Consider the following 17279-nt stretch of genomic DNA (forward strand, 5'->3'; position numbering starts at 1 on the left):
CACTGACAGATGGCTGCAGGGCACTGGGGGGGCGGTGGTTCAGGGCTCCGCCTACTGGCTGGTGGGCTGCATCCAGGGAGCTGCCTTGGTGCCTGTGCCTTGAAGGATTGGAATGTGGAAGAGTGTTCCTGATTCCTGTTTGACCTCCCTTTTCATATATGCAACCGCTGCAGGCTCTGGACTGGTTCCAGGACACAGCCCTGGCCGGGACGGCTCAACAGGCACAGATGGGCGGGCACCTCCCCCCCCCCCCCAGTTTCTCCAGGGTCGTCTTCTAGCCCCGGTATCAGTTGTGTGTCTAATGTTTATTAGGAGCTTCTGGGAAAACCACAAGATTAGTCAGGAGATGGTGGAGTTCCCATTGTGGCGCAGCAGAAATGAATCCAACTAGGACCCATGAGGTTGCGGGTTCGATCCCTGGCCTCGCTCAGTAGATTGAGGATCCGGTGTTGCCGTGAGCTGTGGTGTAGGTCACAGACACGGCTCGGATCTGGCATTGCTGTGGCTCTGGCGTAGGCCGGCAGCCATAGCTCCAATTCGACCTCTAGCCTGGGAACCTCCATATGCTCTAGGCACAGCCCTAAAAAGACAAAAGATCTAAAAAAAAAGATTACTCAGGAGATGTTGCTACCATAGCCTGGGTGGGAGGCCAGAAGCACCCTAGGAGTGAGAGTTAATGACCTTGGGTAGGAGGGACCATCTGACCACTGGGTTCACAGACACTCAGAAAGCTCCTTTGGGAGAGAGAGAAGTTGCTGGCAAAGCGAGTTAAGACAGATGGAGGAGGGGAGGGAAGACTAGCAAAGGGGTAGCCAGGGCCCAGGGATCGCGAAAATTGGCCACGAGACCAGAAGAGCCAGGAAAAAGGATGCTTTTAGCCTCCCCGCATCCCCACTGCACCACAATTACCAGCCCTGAAACCAGAACCGGGTTTTCCGGGACAGCCTGCAGAGTGGCACGCTGGGCTGCTTCTGGGACCACAGGTGTCAGTGGGCCTGGGGGCAAAGCTGGAGTGAGAGAAGCATAGGGCTTCAGGGCTGGAAAGGACCTGATAGAGCATCGTCTTGCTTTTACTTTAGGGCAGTGGTTTGCAAAGTGGGGTCTCCGGACCAACAGCGCTTTGCATCACATGGACCAGTTAGGAAAGCAGGTGCTCTGACTCCGCTCAGACCCGGTGAATCAGAGATTCTGGGGGCGAGCAGTCTGTTTTTATCAGGCCACCCAGGGCTCTCTGGAGTTTGAGAGCTGCTGCCTTAGTGGACGGCCACATAAATGAACTCAGAGGCCTGGGGAAAAACGAGCCTTTGCCCTGCGCACCCCTGGGGCCCTGAGGGTTTCCAGAATGTCACCAAACTCATCAGAGGACTTTTAGGCCCAGAAATAGTGTGCCCACATTTTTCAATAAAGAGAAATCCCTGCTGATGTTTTCCCATAATATTCTCTGGAGCCTGGAGAGCCTCCTTGGAGCTGACTTGCTTCATAGAGCATGAGTTCTTTGAGGAACTTTCTAGGACTGAAGGACCCATCCCATGAGGAGGGAGAGGCTGTAGGCTCAAAGGCAGAAACGGAAGTCAGAACATGGGGCGAAGGAGGGGGGTGGCGAGATGCTTCCAGAGAACTGCCTGGAAAGGCTCGCAGAGGCTCGCTTATTAGTACCTACTGCCAGAGGAAGAAACTTTAGAAATGAACGAGGGTTCTCTCTACATTTCAGGAAGTGAGAACTTCCTGGCGACCCCACACTCTGAAGTCCAGGAGTATCAGGTTGAGAAATGACTTTTTTTTCTTTTTCTTTTTGGCTTTTGGTTTTTGTCTTTTTAGAGCCGCACCTGCAGCATATGGAGGGAACCAAGCTAGGGGTCTAATCTGAGCCGTTCCTGCAGGCCTACACCACAGCCACAGCAACGCCAGATCCAAGCCACGTCTTCGACCTACACCACAGCTCATGGCCACACCAGATCCTTAACCCACTGAACGAGGCCAGGGATTGAACCCGCAACCTCATGGTTCCTAGTCGGATTCGTTTCCGCCGCACCACGACGGGAACTCCAGAAATGATTTTTCTAGGAACCCTGCCCATTCTCAATTCTCCACCACAGACCCATGGATGATTTTAGCCTCCATGAATTTTGTGAAGATCTTAAACCCAGCTCCCATCCCCAGCCTCTTGCAGAGTCCAGCCTACAGCAGGCTTTTCTTCCCCTGCTCTTGTTTTCCACTCATTTCGAGACTTGCCTCCCACTTTCTCACCAGTTATACAGACTGACCCACACAGCAGCCAGAGGCCTTCAGCACAATGAGAAAGAAGGAAAGCACTTGCCATTGGTCAGTCCCCTCCTGTGTCACTGCATCTTCACACAACCCTGTGAGATAAGATAGACCATTATCTTCAGTGTATAGTTTAGGTAGCTGAGGCCTAAAGAGATGACGTTGGAGTTCCCATTGTGGCTCAGCAGAAATGAACCCGACTAGTGTCCTTGAGGATGCAGGTTCGATCCCTGGCCTCGTTCAGTGGGTTAAGGATCAGCCTGGCGGTGAGCTGTGGTGTAGGTCATTGCTTCAGCTGTGGTGTAGTCCGGCAGCTTCCACTCCGATTCAGACCCTCTCCTGGGAACTTCCATATTGCTGCACCTGCGGCCCTAAAGAAAATTAAATTTTTTTAAAAAAAATTAAAGAGATTAAGTCATTGCCTGGGGTCATGTGGCTGGTTTTTGAAAGATCCAGTTTGTTTTGAAAGCCCAGTGTTTCTCTTCCACCACCCTCCCTCCAGGAACTAATTCACCTAGAGAAACAGTCCTTGAGGAGTTGAGTTGTTCTGTATTTTTCAAAAGATTTACAAGGTCCCATGGGATTCCCTTTGTCAGAAGATGTTGTACGTCCTACGTAGTCTCAAGTAGTTTTTGTAGCAAGAGCTGGCCTGGAGAACCCCAGGCACCTTCTTTTTCATTCTGAGCATCTGTCTGTAGTGTGTGATCAGGATCTCGAGAGCCCTAGGATCGATCTCAAGCCCTTGCTCCAAGGAAGCCTTATGAATGAGAAATACAAGAATGTTGGTGAGCCAATGTTGAGGTCCCAGGTCTGTGGCTTCTCTTGCTTCTGTTGCAGTGACAGCCCTCACGGTGAGACTACCTCGGCTGAAGACTCCACCCAGGACGTGACCGCAGAGCACCACACAAGCGATGATGGTACGAGGCCCGAGAGGAGGGGTGGTATATACTGTATATAAGCTGCCTCCCGCCTTCATACCTTCCCTTTCCTGCAGAGACAGCCCACGACTCAGACAGCACAGTCTCTGTGTTAAAAACCAGAAGTAAAGAGCGGGACCTTAGCCCTTCAATCTTCTCTCCCCAACTCCCTGCCATTCGCCCACCTCCCAGATCCTGGTGTCATGTGGCCAGCATCAGTCCCCTGTCACAGCCCAGATGCCGGCCAGGTAGCTGGAGACCCAGGTGCAGGAGAGCTCACTTGAAAATCAGGGAGCCCCAGGGAATAGTGAAACTGGGGGCCAAGAAGCTGGCAGAAGCAAGCCAGATGGGGGTGGGAATCAGGACACAGGAACCACATGCCCTCACGCCTGCCGACTGGAAAAATTGACCCTTTCCAAAACCCAGACATGCGCTGCACGGCCTGGCGGCCGTGCCTCAGAGCTGGAATGCACAGCTGTCGTCCGAGGGCCTCGGCGGTGCCCATGATTTATTAGGGTCCGTCCAGCCAGCACATTCCCCCTCCTTCCAGCACTCCTGCACCTCCATTCCCGGATCACTTGGAAGTCTCAGCAGCTGACAAGGGGCCTCAGAATTTTCTGGGCACGAGAACGAAATGGCAGAGTCTGCAGAGCGTTCCCCGCTCCCTGCCTTGCTGAGACGTCTGCAATCCTAGGCCAGCTTTGAAAGGGGCGGCGGAGGCGGGGGGGAGAAAGAAAGAATTAGGACTGCTTATGTGGCTCCTGAGGTCAGATGGATCAAGATGACAATGTGCCACACTGCAAGAGGGGCAAATTCGCATTAGGTGTTGCCAGAGACTTTGTGTGTCTTCTGTCTTCATCCCTAGTAGAATAGATCGAGATGCTATTTTATAGTTGAGGGAACTGAGGCCTGGAGGATCGAGTGACAAACCCAAGGCTGTACAGAACTGAAATCGCAGTATTTAGACAGGTCTCCTGTAATGAAGTCTGCAGGGCTGCCCGTTCAGGAGCAGACCTACCACCTCAGTGGTCTAGGCATGAGTCTCCTTCGTAAGCAGACTTTTCTCTCCACTCAGAATATCTGACTTTAACCTCAGGTTCCTGATGTCCGAGAGCCTTCTTTTTGCTCTCTGACCTCTACCTGTAGACCAGAGCAGGCAACAACCATAATAACCACGGCTGACACATACGCAGCATTTAATCCAGGCCTGGACAGTTCTGAGCACTTTTTCAAATTGTTCTTTATGGACTCCTCATGCCAACTTCATGAAAAAGGCACTACTATTGGTTTCATAGATGAGGAAACGGAAGCACACACAAAAGTAACACTGCATTGCTTTTGCACATCCCTTTGAATTTTTAAGATCACTTCCATGTGCATTTTTCCATGTGTTAGCCCCAAAATATATTTCCATATTTTACTCCTTGGAAAGTTGGTCGGGCAAGTTATTCTTTCTTTACAGAGACTAAAAGCTCGTGTTCTAGTAGGGGGAATGGATAACGTGAATAAATTACTTAAAATGCAACATGATAAGTATTCCACATGAATGGAATTGTTTTATAGTCAAGAAGGAACTCAGGGTTACAAGTTTGGGACGGCAGGTTCAGGAATGGGGTTGGCGTAAAGAGGGACGGCAACACCAAGGAAGTTGCTATAGAAAGCCGGTGACGTTTGAGTTATGATTCAGTGTGTTTCCTCAGGCAGGTGAGAGAGAGAGGGATTCCAGGGGGAGGGAACAGCATGAACAAAGGCAGGGAAGGGTATATAAGTGCTGTTTCAGGGGTTTGCACGGACTGTGTGGAAATCGCCCACTTCACAGATCATCCATGACTTATTTTCACAGAGGTTATCTTCTCACTGCTGTAATTTCAGCTAATTGGCTTTTCCATCCAGTTTCCTGAGTCCGTGGGTCCCAGCAACATGTGTTTCCTTCTCTCTCACTCCTCTCAGAGTGTGAGCCCATTGAGGCCATTGCCAAGTTTGACTACGTGGGCCGGACAGCCCGAGAGCTGTCTTTCAAGAAGGGGGCATCCCTGCTGCTTTACCAGCGGGCTTCCGACGACTGGTGGGAAGGCCGGCACAATGGCATCGACGGACTCATCCCCCATCAGTACATCGTGGTCCAGGACACGTACGTTGGGCCCCCTGCACCTTATGGGTCCCTGGCCACGCTGTGGGAGTGAGACTTTATTTCTGGAGCCAGGAGGATGAGGGAGACCAATCCCCAGGGGGTGCCAACGTGGGTGTTGAAGCTTAAGTGTCCTTGAAGTTTCCCCAGATTCAGCGGAAAATATTTTTTTCCAGGTTTTTGTTTTTTGGGTTTTGTTTTTGTTTTTGTTTTTGTCTTTTTAGGGCCGCACCTGCAGCATATGGAGGTTCCCAGGCTAGGGGTCCAATCGGAGCTGTAGCTCCCTGCCTAGGCCACAGCCACAGCAACGCCAGATCCGAGCCACGTCTGCAACCTACACCACGGAGCAAGGCCAGGGATAGAACCTGTATCCTCATGGATGCTAGTCGGGTTCTTTAACCGCTGAGCCATGACGAGAACTCCTGGAGAATTGTTTTTTTAATCTCTCCACTCTCCGCTCCCCCTATCACATCTCCACTACCCTCCCCAACCCCCAGTCATTTTAGAAACTTGCTCATCCACATTTACACCTGATGAGCGATAAGACTGGGTTATGATTTGACCACTGAACCTTTCCTGTCTGGAAAGATCAGGTGGGGAAAGCATTTGGATTTCTCTTTCTTCTTTTTAAACAACCGTGCTCACCCCATCTGGTTGGGCCGCTGATGGCACTTTTCTACATGCAAATGAAAATGTTGAGTTCGTTTTCTAGGCGAAATCCAGTTTAAGCAGCCTGGCGGAAATAACCCAGTTCATTTAACCCAGATGAGGTTGACTTGGGAAAGGATGGGGGAGAGGAGGGGAAAGGATGCTGGGAGCGAGGGGAACGTGGACTGGTCCCAGAAAGACTTCGTCACGTGGGCTGTCCATTGGTTCCCACTCTTTGAAGCAGGATTTCCCCATCAGGAAGGCTTTTCCCTGTGGTGTCCCCAAACCCTCCCCCTTGCCCCCTGGCCCTGCCTCCGCCCCGACTCCTCCCCCCTTGGATACAATGCTGTCAGTGTTTTTAGTCCTTCCCTTAATATTATTTTTTAAAGGTTGATATCCTGAATGAGTCTGCACCCTCCCAGCCTCTCCCCGGCTCGTCCTGCGGGGAAATCCTCCCTCTGTTGATAACATCGCTTTCCTGGTGGCCATCTGTGCGTGGACAGGACCCTCCCAAATTTAGCGTTATGACTTCACTGCAGGACCAAGAGAAGATGAATTGTGGGGGAGAAGGGGCTTTCTTTGTCATCAGTAGCCAGAGGGGCCAGGAGAGCCGTGGAGAGACCGGCTTGGATGCTCTAAGTGGGGCTCGACGCGCTGCGACAGAGTGTGGCGGGGTCCTGCCTCAACGCCGGCAGCTCCAGAGCCACAGCAGAGCGGACTGTTCTTACCCGGCTGTGCTCGGGACCTCAGCACATAAACCGCCATCCTGCAGGAGGTGGCCCTGGCACAGCTGCCCCAGGGAAGCAGCAAGGGCTGGAAGGCAGATGCCTCGAAGCCAGGTGTCCCCTAGCCCAGCTTTCCAGAGGAGCTGAGGACCCCGCAGGACTCAGCAGGATTATTTATTTTTATTTAAACCACCCTCCAAAGGCCTGTAGCTCTCCTTGCCTCTGCTCCCAAAGCTAGCCCAGCCAGGCATCGCTGCCACCTCCAAGCCATCGCAGGGTTGTGTGCTCATGCGTGTGTGTGTGTGTGTGTGTGTGTGTGTGTGTGTGTCGGGGGGGCCATCCTGCCGATTTAACACTGCTTTTTGTGTTGTTGTTGTTTTCCCCTCCTCCCCGCCTGCCTGCCCCTTCTGCCCCAGCGAGGACGGTGTCGTGGAGAGGTCCAGCCCCAAGTCTGACATTGAGGTCATTTCTGAGCCACCTGAAGAAAAGGTGACAGCCAGAGCGGGGGCCAGCTGTCCCAGTGGGGGTCATGTAGCCGATATTTATCTTGCAAACATCAACAAGTAAGCTCTGCTTTTCATTTTCTGCTCCCCTGAATGACTTGCGACACCCAGCCTCACCCTCTGGCCTAACCGCCCCCTCCATTCCTCTGCTGGGCGTAGGGCCCCCCTTGCTCCCCGGCCTGACCAGCTTGCATGTGCTCCTGGCTGCTGCAGGGCGGACAGGGCCAAGGAGAACATCCACAGGCCTCGTCAGCAGGCCCAGGTCTCCGGCAGGCGGCCATAGCGCTAAGGACAGCTGTGCCCGTCTGTCCGCTCAGACCTTCCAGGCCGTCTGACCGCTAAGACTTTGGCCAAAGCTTTCGTCACTTCATGCAACTTGGTTTTGTATTGTTTCTCGAGAGGTGCCTTCTCTTTTCCAATTCTGACTCAAACGATTTCTGTGATGTCTTCCTTGGCCCTTGTCTGTCCGAAGATCCAAAGTCTCGTGTGTCTTCTACCAGGTTCATGTTACCCCCGATGGTTTATTTAGATCTCACGTGTCTGTTTCTCCCTCGCCCTGCATTCGCTCCCCTGGAGGAAAAGAGACCAGTGCTCCCCACCCCCCTCACCCCAATGAAAGCATTGTCCTGAGCTCTTTATTCATTGCCTAACCCCCAGCTCTCATTTTTCCTGCCCTTTCACACCAGTAGAAATAATGTGCCATTTTTTTCCCCATTGCTTGAGCCCTGTGTATTATTCTTCCCTATGAGTCCCTTTGCAGATTCCCACTTCTGTCCAGCAGGCTGGTAACTCTGCCCCCACCCCCAGCTTTCACTGTGGCTGTTAGCAACATCCTGGGGTTTTCACTCCACCCACACCCGATCTGGCCGTCTAGAGGGATTCCACGCCTGTGCTGCTGCCTCCCCTAGAGACATTCAGGTTACTGGAGAGCTAATCTCATCTCAAGGGGCCAGACACCAAGTCCCAAAGCCTACAGACCTCTTTCCGCCAGACCCTGAAACTTGGCCCAGTGCCAGCAGGATGACAAGCCCCAGGGTGCTCCCGATGCATATGGATTGGAGATGATGTACAGTTTTTAATTCCCCTCTGGCTCTGGAGGAATGAAATGATTTGCACATTGAAAACCTGTTAACCGTAGCCTCTGGACACTGAAACTGGAAGGAGAATAAAGGATGCTTGTTGTTTTTAAACTGCACCAGGTCGCCCAGATCTCTTGGCTTTTTTCCAACCAGACGGTAGCTGGGGGAGTGGTTGGGGCACGTGGCTCTTTTCCTTCTCTCTCACCCTCTAGTCTGTAGAGTAGCTGATTCAGCTGGCGCAGCGTAGTTGTAATTTAAGGCAGACCGGTAAAAAAAAAAAAAGATTGAGGGTTTTCTTTCTTCCCCCCCAGCACAGTGCCCCGTTGGGAGGGCAAGCTCATAAAAAGTTAACTGCAGGCTCATCACATCTTCTTCCTTATTTGCAAGTCTATGTTAATTATAAGCCTGTAATCATCAGGTCGTAAGCCTGTAATTAACCCAGAAACCAAAGGCGAGGTCAGTGGAGGGAGCGTGAGCCATCATAGGTTTGTTGCCATTTGTGCAAAAGAATCATAGCGAGTCATGGCTGGAAGAGTCAGAAGATGAACAGGTGGTAGCAAGTCAAGGCAGACCCCATAAACTCCCTGCTTGGTGGGGTCTTGGAGGACATGGTCTGCCCCGGACACCAGCTGGTCGGTGGGTGAGCGACAGCCCCCAGGCATGTCCTGCCGTTAAGACTGCCTTCCAGCCGCAGCTCCCAAACTCCCTCTCTTTCCTGAACGCCCTGGGTCCTCTCCCTCCTGGATCTTCACATCTGTCTCCTCACCTGGTTAGCTCCTCTTCCTTTAAGACTCCATCCGAAGATTTACTTCTTTGGGGAAACCTTTCTGACACCCCCCACGTTCCTCCACGCTGGGTTAGGTGCCCGAGACAGTCTCGGGACTCAGGCCGCACTCGGATCCCGCACCAGGCTGAGCTCCCTGAACCCTGGAATTCTGTCTTCCTCCCTACACGTCCCCGGGGCTGGGCGCACACCAGCCATTCCATGAGCCTGCCTTCTCAGCAGTTCGGGCCTCGTGAGTCAGCCTTCCTCAAGTGGAAAAAGGAAATCAGCAAAGAGTTATTAGGGTGTGGCCTTTCGACTCAGTTCCACACATGTATTGAGCACCTACTGTTGTGCCGAGTATTATTATTCAGAGACAAATAGGATGATCCCTGGCCTCGGCGCTCACAGTCAGGCAAGGTGAATACCAGATAGACAGGTGATTCAGAGTTCCCGTTGTGGCTCAGTGGTTAACGAATCCGACTAGGAACCATAAGGTGGCGTGTTCGATCTCTGGCCTTGCTCAGTGGGTTAAGGATCTGCATTGTCATGAGCTGTGGTGTAGATCGCAGACACGACTCGGATCTGGCGTTGCTGTGGCTGTGGCGTAGGCCGGTGGCTACAGCTCTGATTCAAACCCCTAGCCTGGGAACCTCCATATGCTGCGGGGGCGGCCCTAGAAAAGACAAAAAAAAGACAGGTGACTAAAAAGGGGTCTCTAGAGACACTGAAGGAATGGGGGTGAACAAGGCTGCCTGCCTAGGAGGATGGGTGCCAGGAAGACTTTGTAGAGGAAGAAAAGTCGTTTCAGCTGGGCTGTATAAGACTCTGAGAGCATCCTTTATCCACTGGAGAGTGGGTGACGGCCAAGGCTAAAGCAGCCGAGCAGGCAGCTTCAGGGCGTGGCTACTTTGTGCCATCCCAGACCTGGCCCCAGGGGTATATGCTAAGAAAGCCCTCCCCAGGGAACAGGACTTCGAAGGACATTGGCCCTGCCACAAGGCTGGTATCCTATCTTCAGGTCTTACTCCTTTCCTTCTGAACCCCCACCTCGGCCTCAGGGGCCCTTAGCAGATTCAAGATCAGAGCTGTCCAGCGGCCATCCCAAACCCAAAGTTTCGCTGCCTCTTAAATTAGGCCCTTTAGGATCTGATGTCAAGAGATAATGAAATGATTCGGCAGCAGACAACGCCCATAGGAATAGGATTCTGCCCAACCATTTCGTCTGAGAGCCTTCGTGGTCTGAAACACACTGACTCAGAGTCCGGGTTCGGCCCAGTGCTGGGTGACTTAGGGTCACATAGATGTATTTCCCCAAAATGCACAAACCTGGCCCAGATGCTGCAGCCCTGCAGCCTCTTGAAAGATATTCTGTTCCATGTCTGCAGAATAAGCGACAACTGCCTCTTGCCAAAGCCCAAACGAATTAGTCTTGTCAGTGGACTTAGAAGCATGCTAAAATTTGGAACCGTCAACTCTCCTCTTACCAGCAATTCCGCACCTCCTTGGTGATGGGGAGACTTTTTCTCCTCCTGGGGCCTGGTTTCTGTCCCGAGCAGGTAATGGAAGGTGCCTTTTCACCAGTCTGTCTCCCATTAGAAACTTGAGCTTAATCAGACATTTTTCCTGACAGCACCTTACATGTTGAGGACTCAAAGCCCACGACCACCAAGTAAGTATCCATGGCTCCTTTGCCCAGGTCGGGGTGGGAGGGGAACAGAGACGTGGAGGAAGCACGGGAAGGTGAAACAGGAGAGAATGAGAACGTGCTCTGTGTCCTCTCCTTCCAGGCGTCCCTGGGGGCCAACATCTGTCCCCTCCACCCCCACCCCACCCCACCCCGTCATCTGAGCTGCCTCAGAGCCAGGGCTCCCCCATCACCCTGCCCCTCTCTGTTTGTCATTAAAGGCAAAGGAAGCGGCCCGAATCTGGGAGCATCCGGAAAACCTTTCGGAGTGACAGCCATGGGCTGAGCAGTCCCCTGACTGATCCCGCCTCCCCGGGGGTGGGGGCTAGCTGCCGCCCATCTTCCCAGCCTGTCCTGAGCCAGAGCCTCCCAAAGGAAGGGCCCGATAAGTGTTCCATCAGTGGGCATGGGAGCCTTAACTCCATCAGCCGCCACTCATCCCTGAAGAATCGGCTGGACAATCCACAGATCCGGAAGACAGTGACAGCAGGAAGGTCAAAAAGCTTCAATAACCACCGGCCCATGGACCCGGAGGTCATTGCGCAGGTAACTGGGGGCTCTTGGACAAACAGCTACCGTGGGTCTATGCTTGACACGGATTATAAGCGGACTTGAAATAGAACGGTGCTATATGTACAGTATACACTGAGTTCAGGGACCACTGGACATCTGGACCTGGAGTCTCCCCAAGAAGAACTCCAGGACAGAATAAAACAGTGCAGGCTTCTTGCTCACCTATGGGCTATTTGCAAAGCTATTGTAAGTTTGAAAGCCCGTAGTTAACAGATTGAGGATTTTCGGTAGAATTGGTTCAGCCCAAGTTTTGCATCTTAAAACCCTAGTAGGTGTCAGCTACGCTGCCCAAAGAGGTGCAGCTCAGAGGTAGTTCTGGCCACATTTTCGTGTCACTGTGCCATGCCCATCATCCCGAAGCCCAATTCCCTGGTCCCTAGTCATAGATCAATCCATAGTCTGCTCCTGGTCTCGAAGACCCTAAAGCACCCTGTGGGTTTGGGTACCAGAAGGGTTTCCAGCCCCAGCCTCCAGAGGCAGTGGAGACCAGCCCCCTGGTTACGGGGTCTTCCGTCCATATATGCACCACACTGACGAGTCTCTGTTTTCCATGAAATATTAGAGATCCAACCCCATCTCTAAAAATCCGACTCCCGGGGCCACTCCAAGCAGTTCACTCAGACGTCTCTCCCAACTCTATAATTTTCATTAGACCAGGTAGGCACTAAGGGCTCGTTGTTGCCCTTTTATGTCTCAACTGAGTTGAGATTCTCCTCACCCCAACCTCCAGGGGGCAATAGAGGCTGGGTGTGGTCTCTATTGGCTTAATTGTGGTGCTCTGCTTAGGGAAGGTGTACCTGGCAAGCACAGTATTAAGCTATGGGCCTGAGATGTCTTGCTTTGCTGGCTAGCCTTCTGTTTCCGTGCCTCTCCTTAAGCGCTCGGCTGCAACTTGCCTTGCACCACGGGAATCCTCCCAACTCCCTCTTTGGCTGGGTGTTAACAGGATGTCAGAGCAGGTCCACAGCTGGGACAGACTGTAGCTGCAGAGCAGGACTGAGGAGGAAGGTGGCGTTCTTCCTGAGCTTTTTTTTTTTTTTTTTTTTTTTTTTTGCCTTTTTAGGGCTGCACCCGCGGCATATGGAGGTTCCCAGGCTAGAGGTCCAATCGGAGCTATTGCTGCTGGCCACAGCCACAGCCACAGCAACTTGGGATCCGAGAGGTGTCTGTGACCTGCACCACAGCTCACGGCAACGCCAAAGCCCTAACCCACTGAGTGAGGCCAGGGATCGAACCTTCATCTTCATAGATGATAGATTCATTTCCGCTGAGCCACAACGGCAACTCCCTGAGCATTTTTAAGGTTTGAGAACATCAGGGGGATGAATGGAATTGAACCACTGACAGCAGAAAGGGTGGCTCACCCTGTAGGATAAAGAAGCCTTAACCAGAGGCCTTTGCTTGAAACATACAGTCTTTCCACATGAGTTTAATCCCAAGGGAGGAGTCCTGTGGCGGTTTGGGGGTGCCAGACTCAGTGTGTGGAGAGGAGGGGAGGGAGCTGGGAGGTCTCCCTGGGAGGCAGCTGGCTGCATACAAAGTCTTTGGTTCTGCCTTGAGCCCCTGAGCTAGGGCTGCTGTTTCCTCAGCTCTGGAGTATTCCGCCGTGACTCACCGGAGATTCTCCTTTATGGGCTCTGACTCCCCCTCCTGGTCACTCCTTGGTCCCCTTTCATGGTGATGGGTAGAAATGGCTTCCCTGAGGGGTGGGGTGGGCTAGGGGTGGGGGGTGACCTGAGGAATCCCTAGGGCCGGGGCTCTCGAACCTTCCCTCAGCCCTCGAGGAAGAAGGACTAACCTTAATCTTTAGCCTTTAAAGTCCAAGATGACAAAGATCATAGTTCATGTCTACTACTTTTGAAAGGGATGGTTTGTTATGTATAGTCTCAGGCATATACAGAAGTAGAGGAAGGTGAGTCATGAATCCCATGTACTCGTGACCAAACTCCCGGCCACTCTTAGTTCACCCACCTTTCCCCTCCCCACTGGATTGTACGTCATTTCATCTGTAAAGAAGTCAGTGATATGTCTAAAACCTGAGGACTATTTGGAAAGCATCTCAACCACACTATCTCAAGAGGAAAAAAAAAAACCCTCATGAGAATGAAAGTCCCTTTGCCCCCCTTCCCTCCTGTTCCGAACAGCCATGTGTTCAAAGATTGGGGCCGAAAGAAAGCATCTGGACATCTCTTTCCAGTTGGTTTCTCCATGATTTGGCCCAGGTTGTTGAAATAGCGCCCCCCGCCCGCCCGCCCCAGGGGGTGGGGGGGCCTCTCCCCGCGCGAGCCTCACTCCCTCCCTTCTCCTGTCCCCAGGATATTGAAGCGACCATGAACTCTGCCCTGAACGAGCTGCGGGAGCTAGAGCGGCAGAGCAGCGTCAAGCACACCCCGGATGTGGTCCTGGATACCTTGGAGCCCCTCAAGACCTCCCCCGTGGTGGCCCCCACGTCAGAGCCCTCCAGCCCCCTGCACACCCAGCTCCTCAAGGACCCCGAGCCGGCCTTCCAGCGCAGCGCCAGCACCGCTGGGGACATCGCCTGCGCCTTCCGGCCCGTCAAGTCCGTCAAGATGGCGGCCCCGGTCAAGCCGCCAGCCACGCGACCCAAGCCCGCTGTCTTCCCCAAAACAAATGCCACTAGCCCCGGTGTCAACTCCTCGGCCTCCCCACAGTCCAATGACAAGTCTTGTACTGTCTGAGGGGTGTAATTTAATTGTTCTAGACAAGGGGACTGGAGGGACTGACTGTTATTAAAATCTTCCTATTTAACTAGCTTGGGGACTTCAGTTGAAAATTAGATTCTAAGTTGTTCTTGCAGGATTTAGCCTTCCCGTCACCCCAAACCTTGCGAACGGAGCCCTCGTTCTCGCTCTGCCCTCCCCCTCCCTTCCCTCTGCCCTCTGCTTCCCCCAGTCGTTGTAATCCAGCCAGTACATACTGTTCTTAGGTTAGCCAGAGATAAATTTTTCCATTATCAGGTCACTGTGAAATCTGGCGAGGCAAGTCAGGGGGCAGTGGGCTGAAGCCTCCGTCCCCGCAGATACAGGGGATGCCTAACCAGATGATTGGCTGGGGACAGCCAGCTCTCAGTGGCATCTTGTTTTGGGTACTGATTATAGAGAATCATATACAGTCCATTCTCCGTTTTACACACACACACACACACAAACACACACACGTAGATTTTTCTAGTCTCTGGCATGTGTAGCCTCCTGGTCCTAGATAGACCAGTCTCTTTGTAAGTTATTGTGGCAGTTCACACAGGAGCCACCAGGGGTCTCTGTTTCCGTTACAAATCTTGTTCTGTCTGGGCCAGAGAACCTAGCCTTTGAAATCTCTCCATCATTTGAAATTTAGCAGGATGGGACTCAATCCTGCAATCTGTTTGGGGTTGGGGGCTTCCTCTCTGTCTTATTTCTATCGGTGTGAATTGGTCATTGGTGTTTGCTTTTGCTCTCCTCCATTCTCTAGAACTGCAACCCAATCCTACTATGGAACTTCTGAGGTTTTTCTGAATGTATAGACATTTCTTGGGTTTCTATCTTCGTCTCTGATGGACCATTTTCCACTTAAGACATTTTCCTGTATAAGACAATTTTATAGTTGGTTCCTTTTAGGGTGAAGAGTCTTAAGAGAGTTTTATTGTGTTTATGGCAGGCTTGGAAATGGTAAGAAATGGGTCCTCTTCCTTCCACTTTTTTGGGTACTTAAGACATAAAATTCATTATCCTATTAAAAATTAAATGCAGCTTTTCTAACCTTAAAATTGTTCCCAGATGAAAATCTACTCTCAGTGGATCCCCTCATTGGGTTAATCTACAGGGTCTCTCTTCAGGGACCAGTGGGGGCTTAGGGAGCCCTAGTTAGATTAAAGAGAGACATCGCCCCTTAGAATTGGTTTATTTATCCAGACAAGGACAACTAAGAGAACTTTGGCCCCATGGGCTCTAAAGTCTTTCCAAGGACTGAATCGAAGAAAATTAAAAATTGGATGCTGAATATTTGGGCCTTCCTTTGGCCTTTTTTTCTGGGTCCTCTGCCAAAAGCAAAAATGACACCTTGACTGCTTTAATTCCCTCTCCAGATCTGAAGCCCATGGTCCCAGCTCTCCTAGCATCATGCGGTCCCAGGAGGTCCAGGGCTGGGACCACTCACACCCCAGGCTGCTGGGTCTCGGATAACTACTTGAGTTAAAAACTGAAATGCATTCCTCTTCTCTGTTTTCTGGTTTTAAAGCTGTGCTTTTTGCCTTATTTTCCGCAGTTCAGGAAAATAGTGGGTTGCCATTCGGATAGGAAACTGAATTTTCTTATCTTTGGCCTAGAAGATCCTTTTTTGGACCAACATTGGGAAGTTGGTAGTTGGCTCTGTGGAACACAGTAGAATTTTCCCCATTCTGTGCAAAGGAAAAGAGGAGCATGGTGGGAAGTCACTGGTTAGAAGAGTAGGCTGCAACACCAGGAAAACCATCCCAAGAGCTAAGAGGGGGAGATGAAGAACGCCTTCAGTGAGTCGGCCTGTGAGAGGCAACCCACGGTCCTCTGGATTCTTGACTTTTGTTGCTCTGTTGAGTGCCTGTCCTTGTCTGTCACCTGGACTTACACAGGTCCTGAGCCAACAGGGGGCTTTCATCCCCAGGGATCTGTTTCCTTGCCGACAATGAAACCCCACCCTTCATCTGACATTCCTTTTGCTCCAACTAGTCAAAATGGGTGCCCATAGCTGCCCTTCTGCCCTTGCTCCAGCTCATCCTTCTTTGAGAAAGGAAAGGCAGGGCTTCCTTAGGGACGCCACCTTGGGTCTGTTCTGTTGCTCTGCCTCATTTCTCTTGCAGCCCTGAACCTGACTTGTGTTCACCGTCCCCTTGGTCAGGGTCCGTCTGCTGATGTGCATCACGAACTGGACAGTGTGTGCGTGGTCACCTGCTACCCCCCGATCTGGGAGTCGAGCTGTCTTCCCACCTCTGGTGCTCCTGCCACCTGTGAGAGGGTCCCGTCCAGGGGACTAGGAACCCCAGGAGGAGAGTCCTTCCTCGGCAGAGCTCATTGCCATCAACTGGAATCGAGGTTGCACACTGTGATTTTTACACCGAAAAGCCAAACGGAGCTGGCCCCCCAGGGCCTAGGGAGACCAGTCTTCCTCCGATATGCTTGCCTAAACCAGCATGATGCTTCAGAGAGCCCCTCTCTGCCCCTGGAGGCGTGGATTCTCTTCCTGATGTGGACTCTGATGGGTTGGTCTTTGGGAGACAGAGGTGGGGTGGGGCTTCCAGCATCCCAGTTTGGAAAAGAGAGGAGTTTGCAGCCAGCAGCCTGGAAACTGGAAACACTGGTCTCAGCCAACCTCCTCAGGGCACACCCTGGTTTCTCCCCAAAGAGTTGAGGAGAGATGACGCCAGCAACAGGAGGAACCGACCACTGGAAGGGCTGGTGTACATGTACTTCATGTTCAGAAGAGAAGTTAGATCTTCCAGGGAATTGCAATGTTGTGGCGTCTGGCTTGTATGTCACGTTTGTGTAAAATGGTATATTCTTTAAAATAGTGTTGATAACTGGAATATTGTATGTATGCTTGGAGATGCTTTGTGTGAACCTAAGACTGTCACTCAACAGATGTTGGATTGGGGAAAATCCAAAGCACAACTTCGAAATAAAATACGTTTTTAGGTTTCCATGCTGCAGTTTATATCCCTTCTCCTCTCCCTGGAATCGCCAATCCAGGAGTCCCGCTGCCCAGGAGGGATTTTGATTTGTCCGTGGTAATGGAGCCCTGCCCAGCAACAGAAGGAGAGATGGGGTGACCTCAGGAGCCAACCATCTCCTCCCTCCCCCAGCAAGACACAGCAGAGGTGCATTTAGAATGTGGATTCCTCACACACACCCCCCACCAACATTTTCATTTAGCCCATGTGGGGAACCTAAGAGATTGTGTAGCAAGTCTTCCTGCTCACCATTGGGCGGCCTGTTGCCATGGGAACCATTTCCTCCACTG

The 17279-nt window shown here is 52.0% G+C and overlaps 1 protein-coding gene across 12 annotated transcripts in view; it reads left to right on the forward strand.

Annotated features, from left to right (window-relative positions):
- The window catches only part of SRGAP2 (SLIT-ROBO Rho GTPase activating protein 2), a 279254-nt gene extending 262295 nt beyond the window's left edge, over nt 1-16959 (forward strand). For 3 of the 12 annotated variants that reach the window (XM_021063294.1, XM_021063295.1, XM_021063296.1), the window contains exons 19-24: nt 3103-3182; nt 5133-5313; nt 7100-7246; nt 10662-10700; nt 10937-11261; nt 13604-16959. In XM_021063294.1, coding sequence (XP_020918953.1) covers nt 3103-3182; nt 5133-5313; nt 7100-7246; nt 10662-10700; nt 10937-11261; nt 13604-13987 — 1156 coding nt within the window. In that variant the 3' untranslated portion in view covers nt 13988-16959. Of the gene's footprint in view, nt 1-3102; nt 3183-5132; nt 5314-6347; nt 8548-10661; nt 10701-10936; nt 11262-11850; nt 11946-13603 lie in introns of those variants that run through there. The other 9 variants (XM_021063297.1, XM_021063298.1, XM_021063300.1 and 6 more) reach the window with 5 other exon arrangements.

The sequence above is a fragment of the Sus scrofa genome, chromosome 9 (genome assembly GCF_000003025.6).
Source record: "Sus scrofa isolate TJ Tabasco breed Duroc chromosome 9, Sscrofa11.1, whole genome shotgun sequence".
In the NCBI taxonomy this organism is placed as follows: domain Eukaryota; kingdom Metazoa; phylum Chordata; class Mammalia; order Artiodactyla; family Suidae; genus Sus; species Sus scrofa.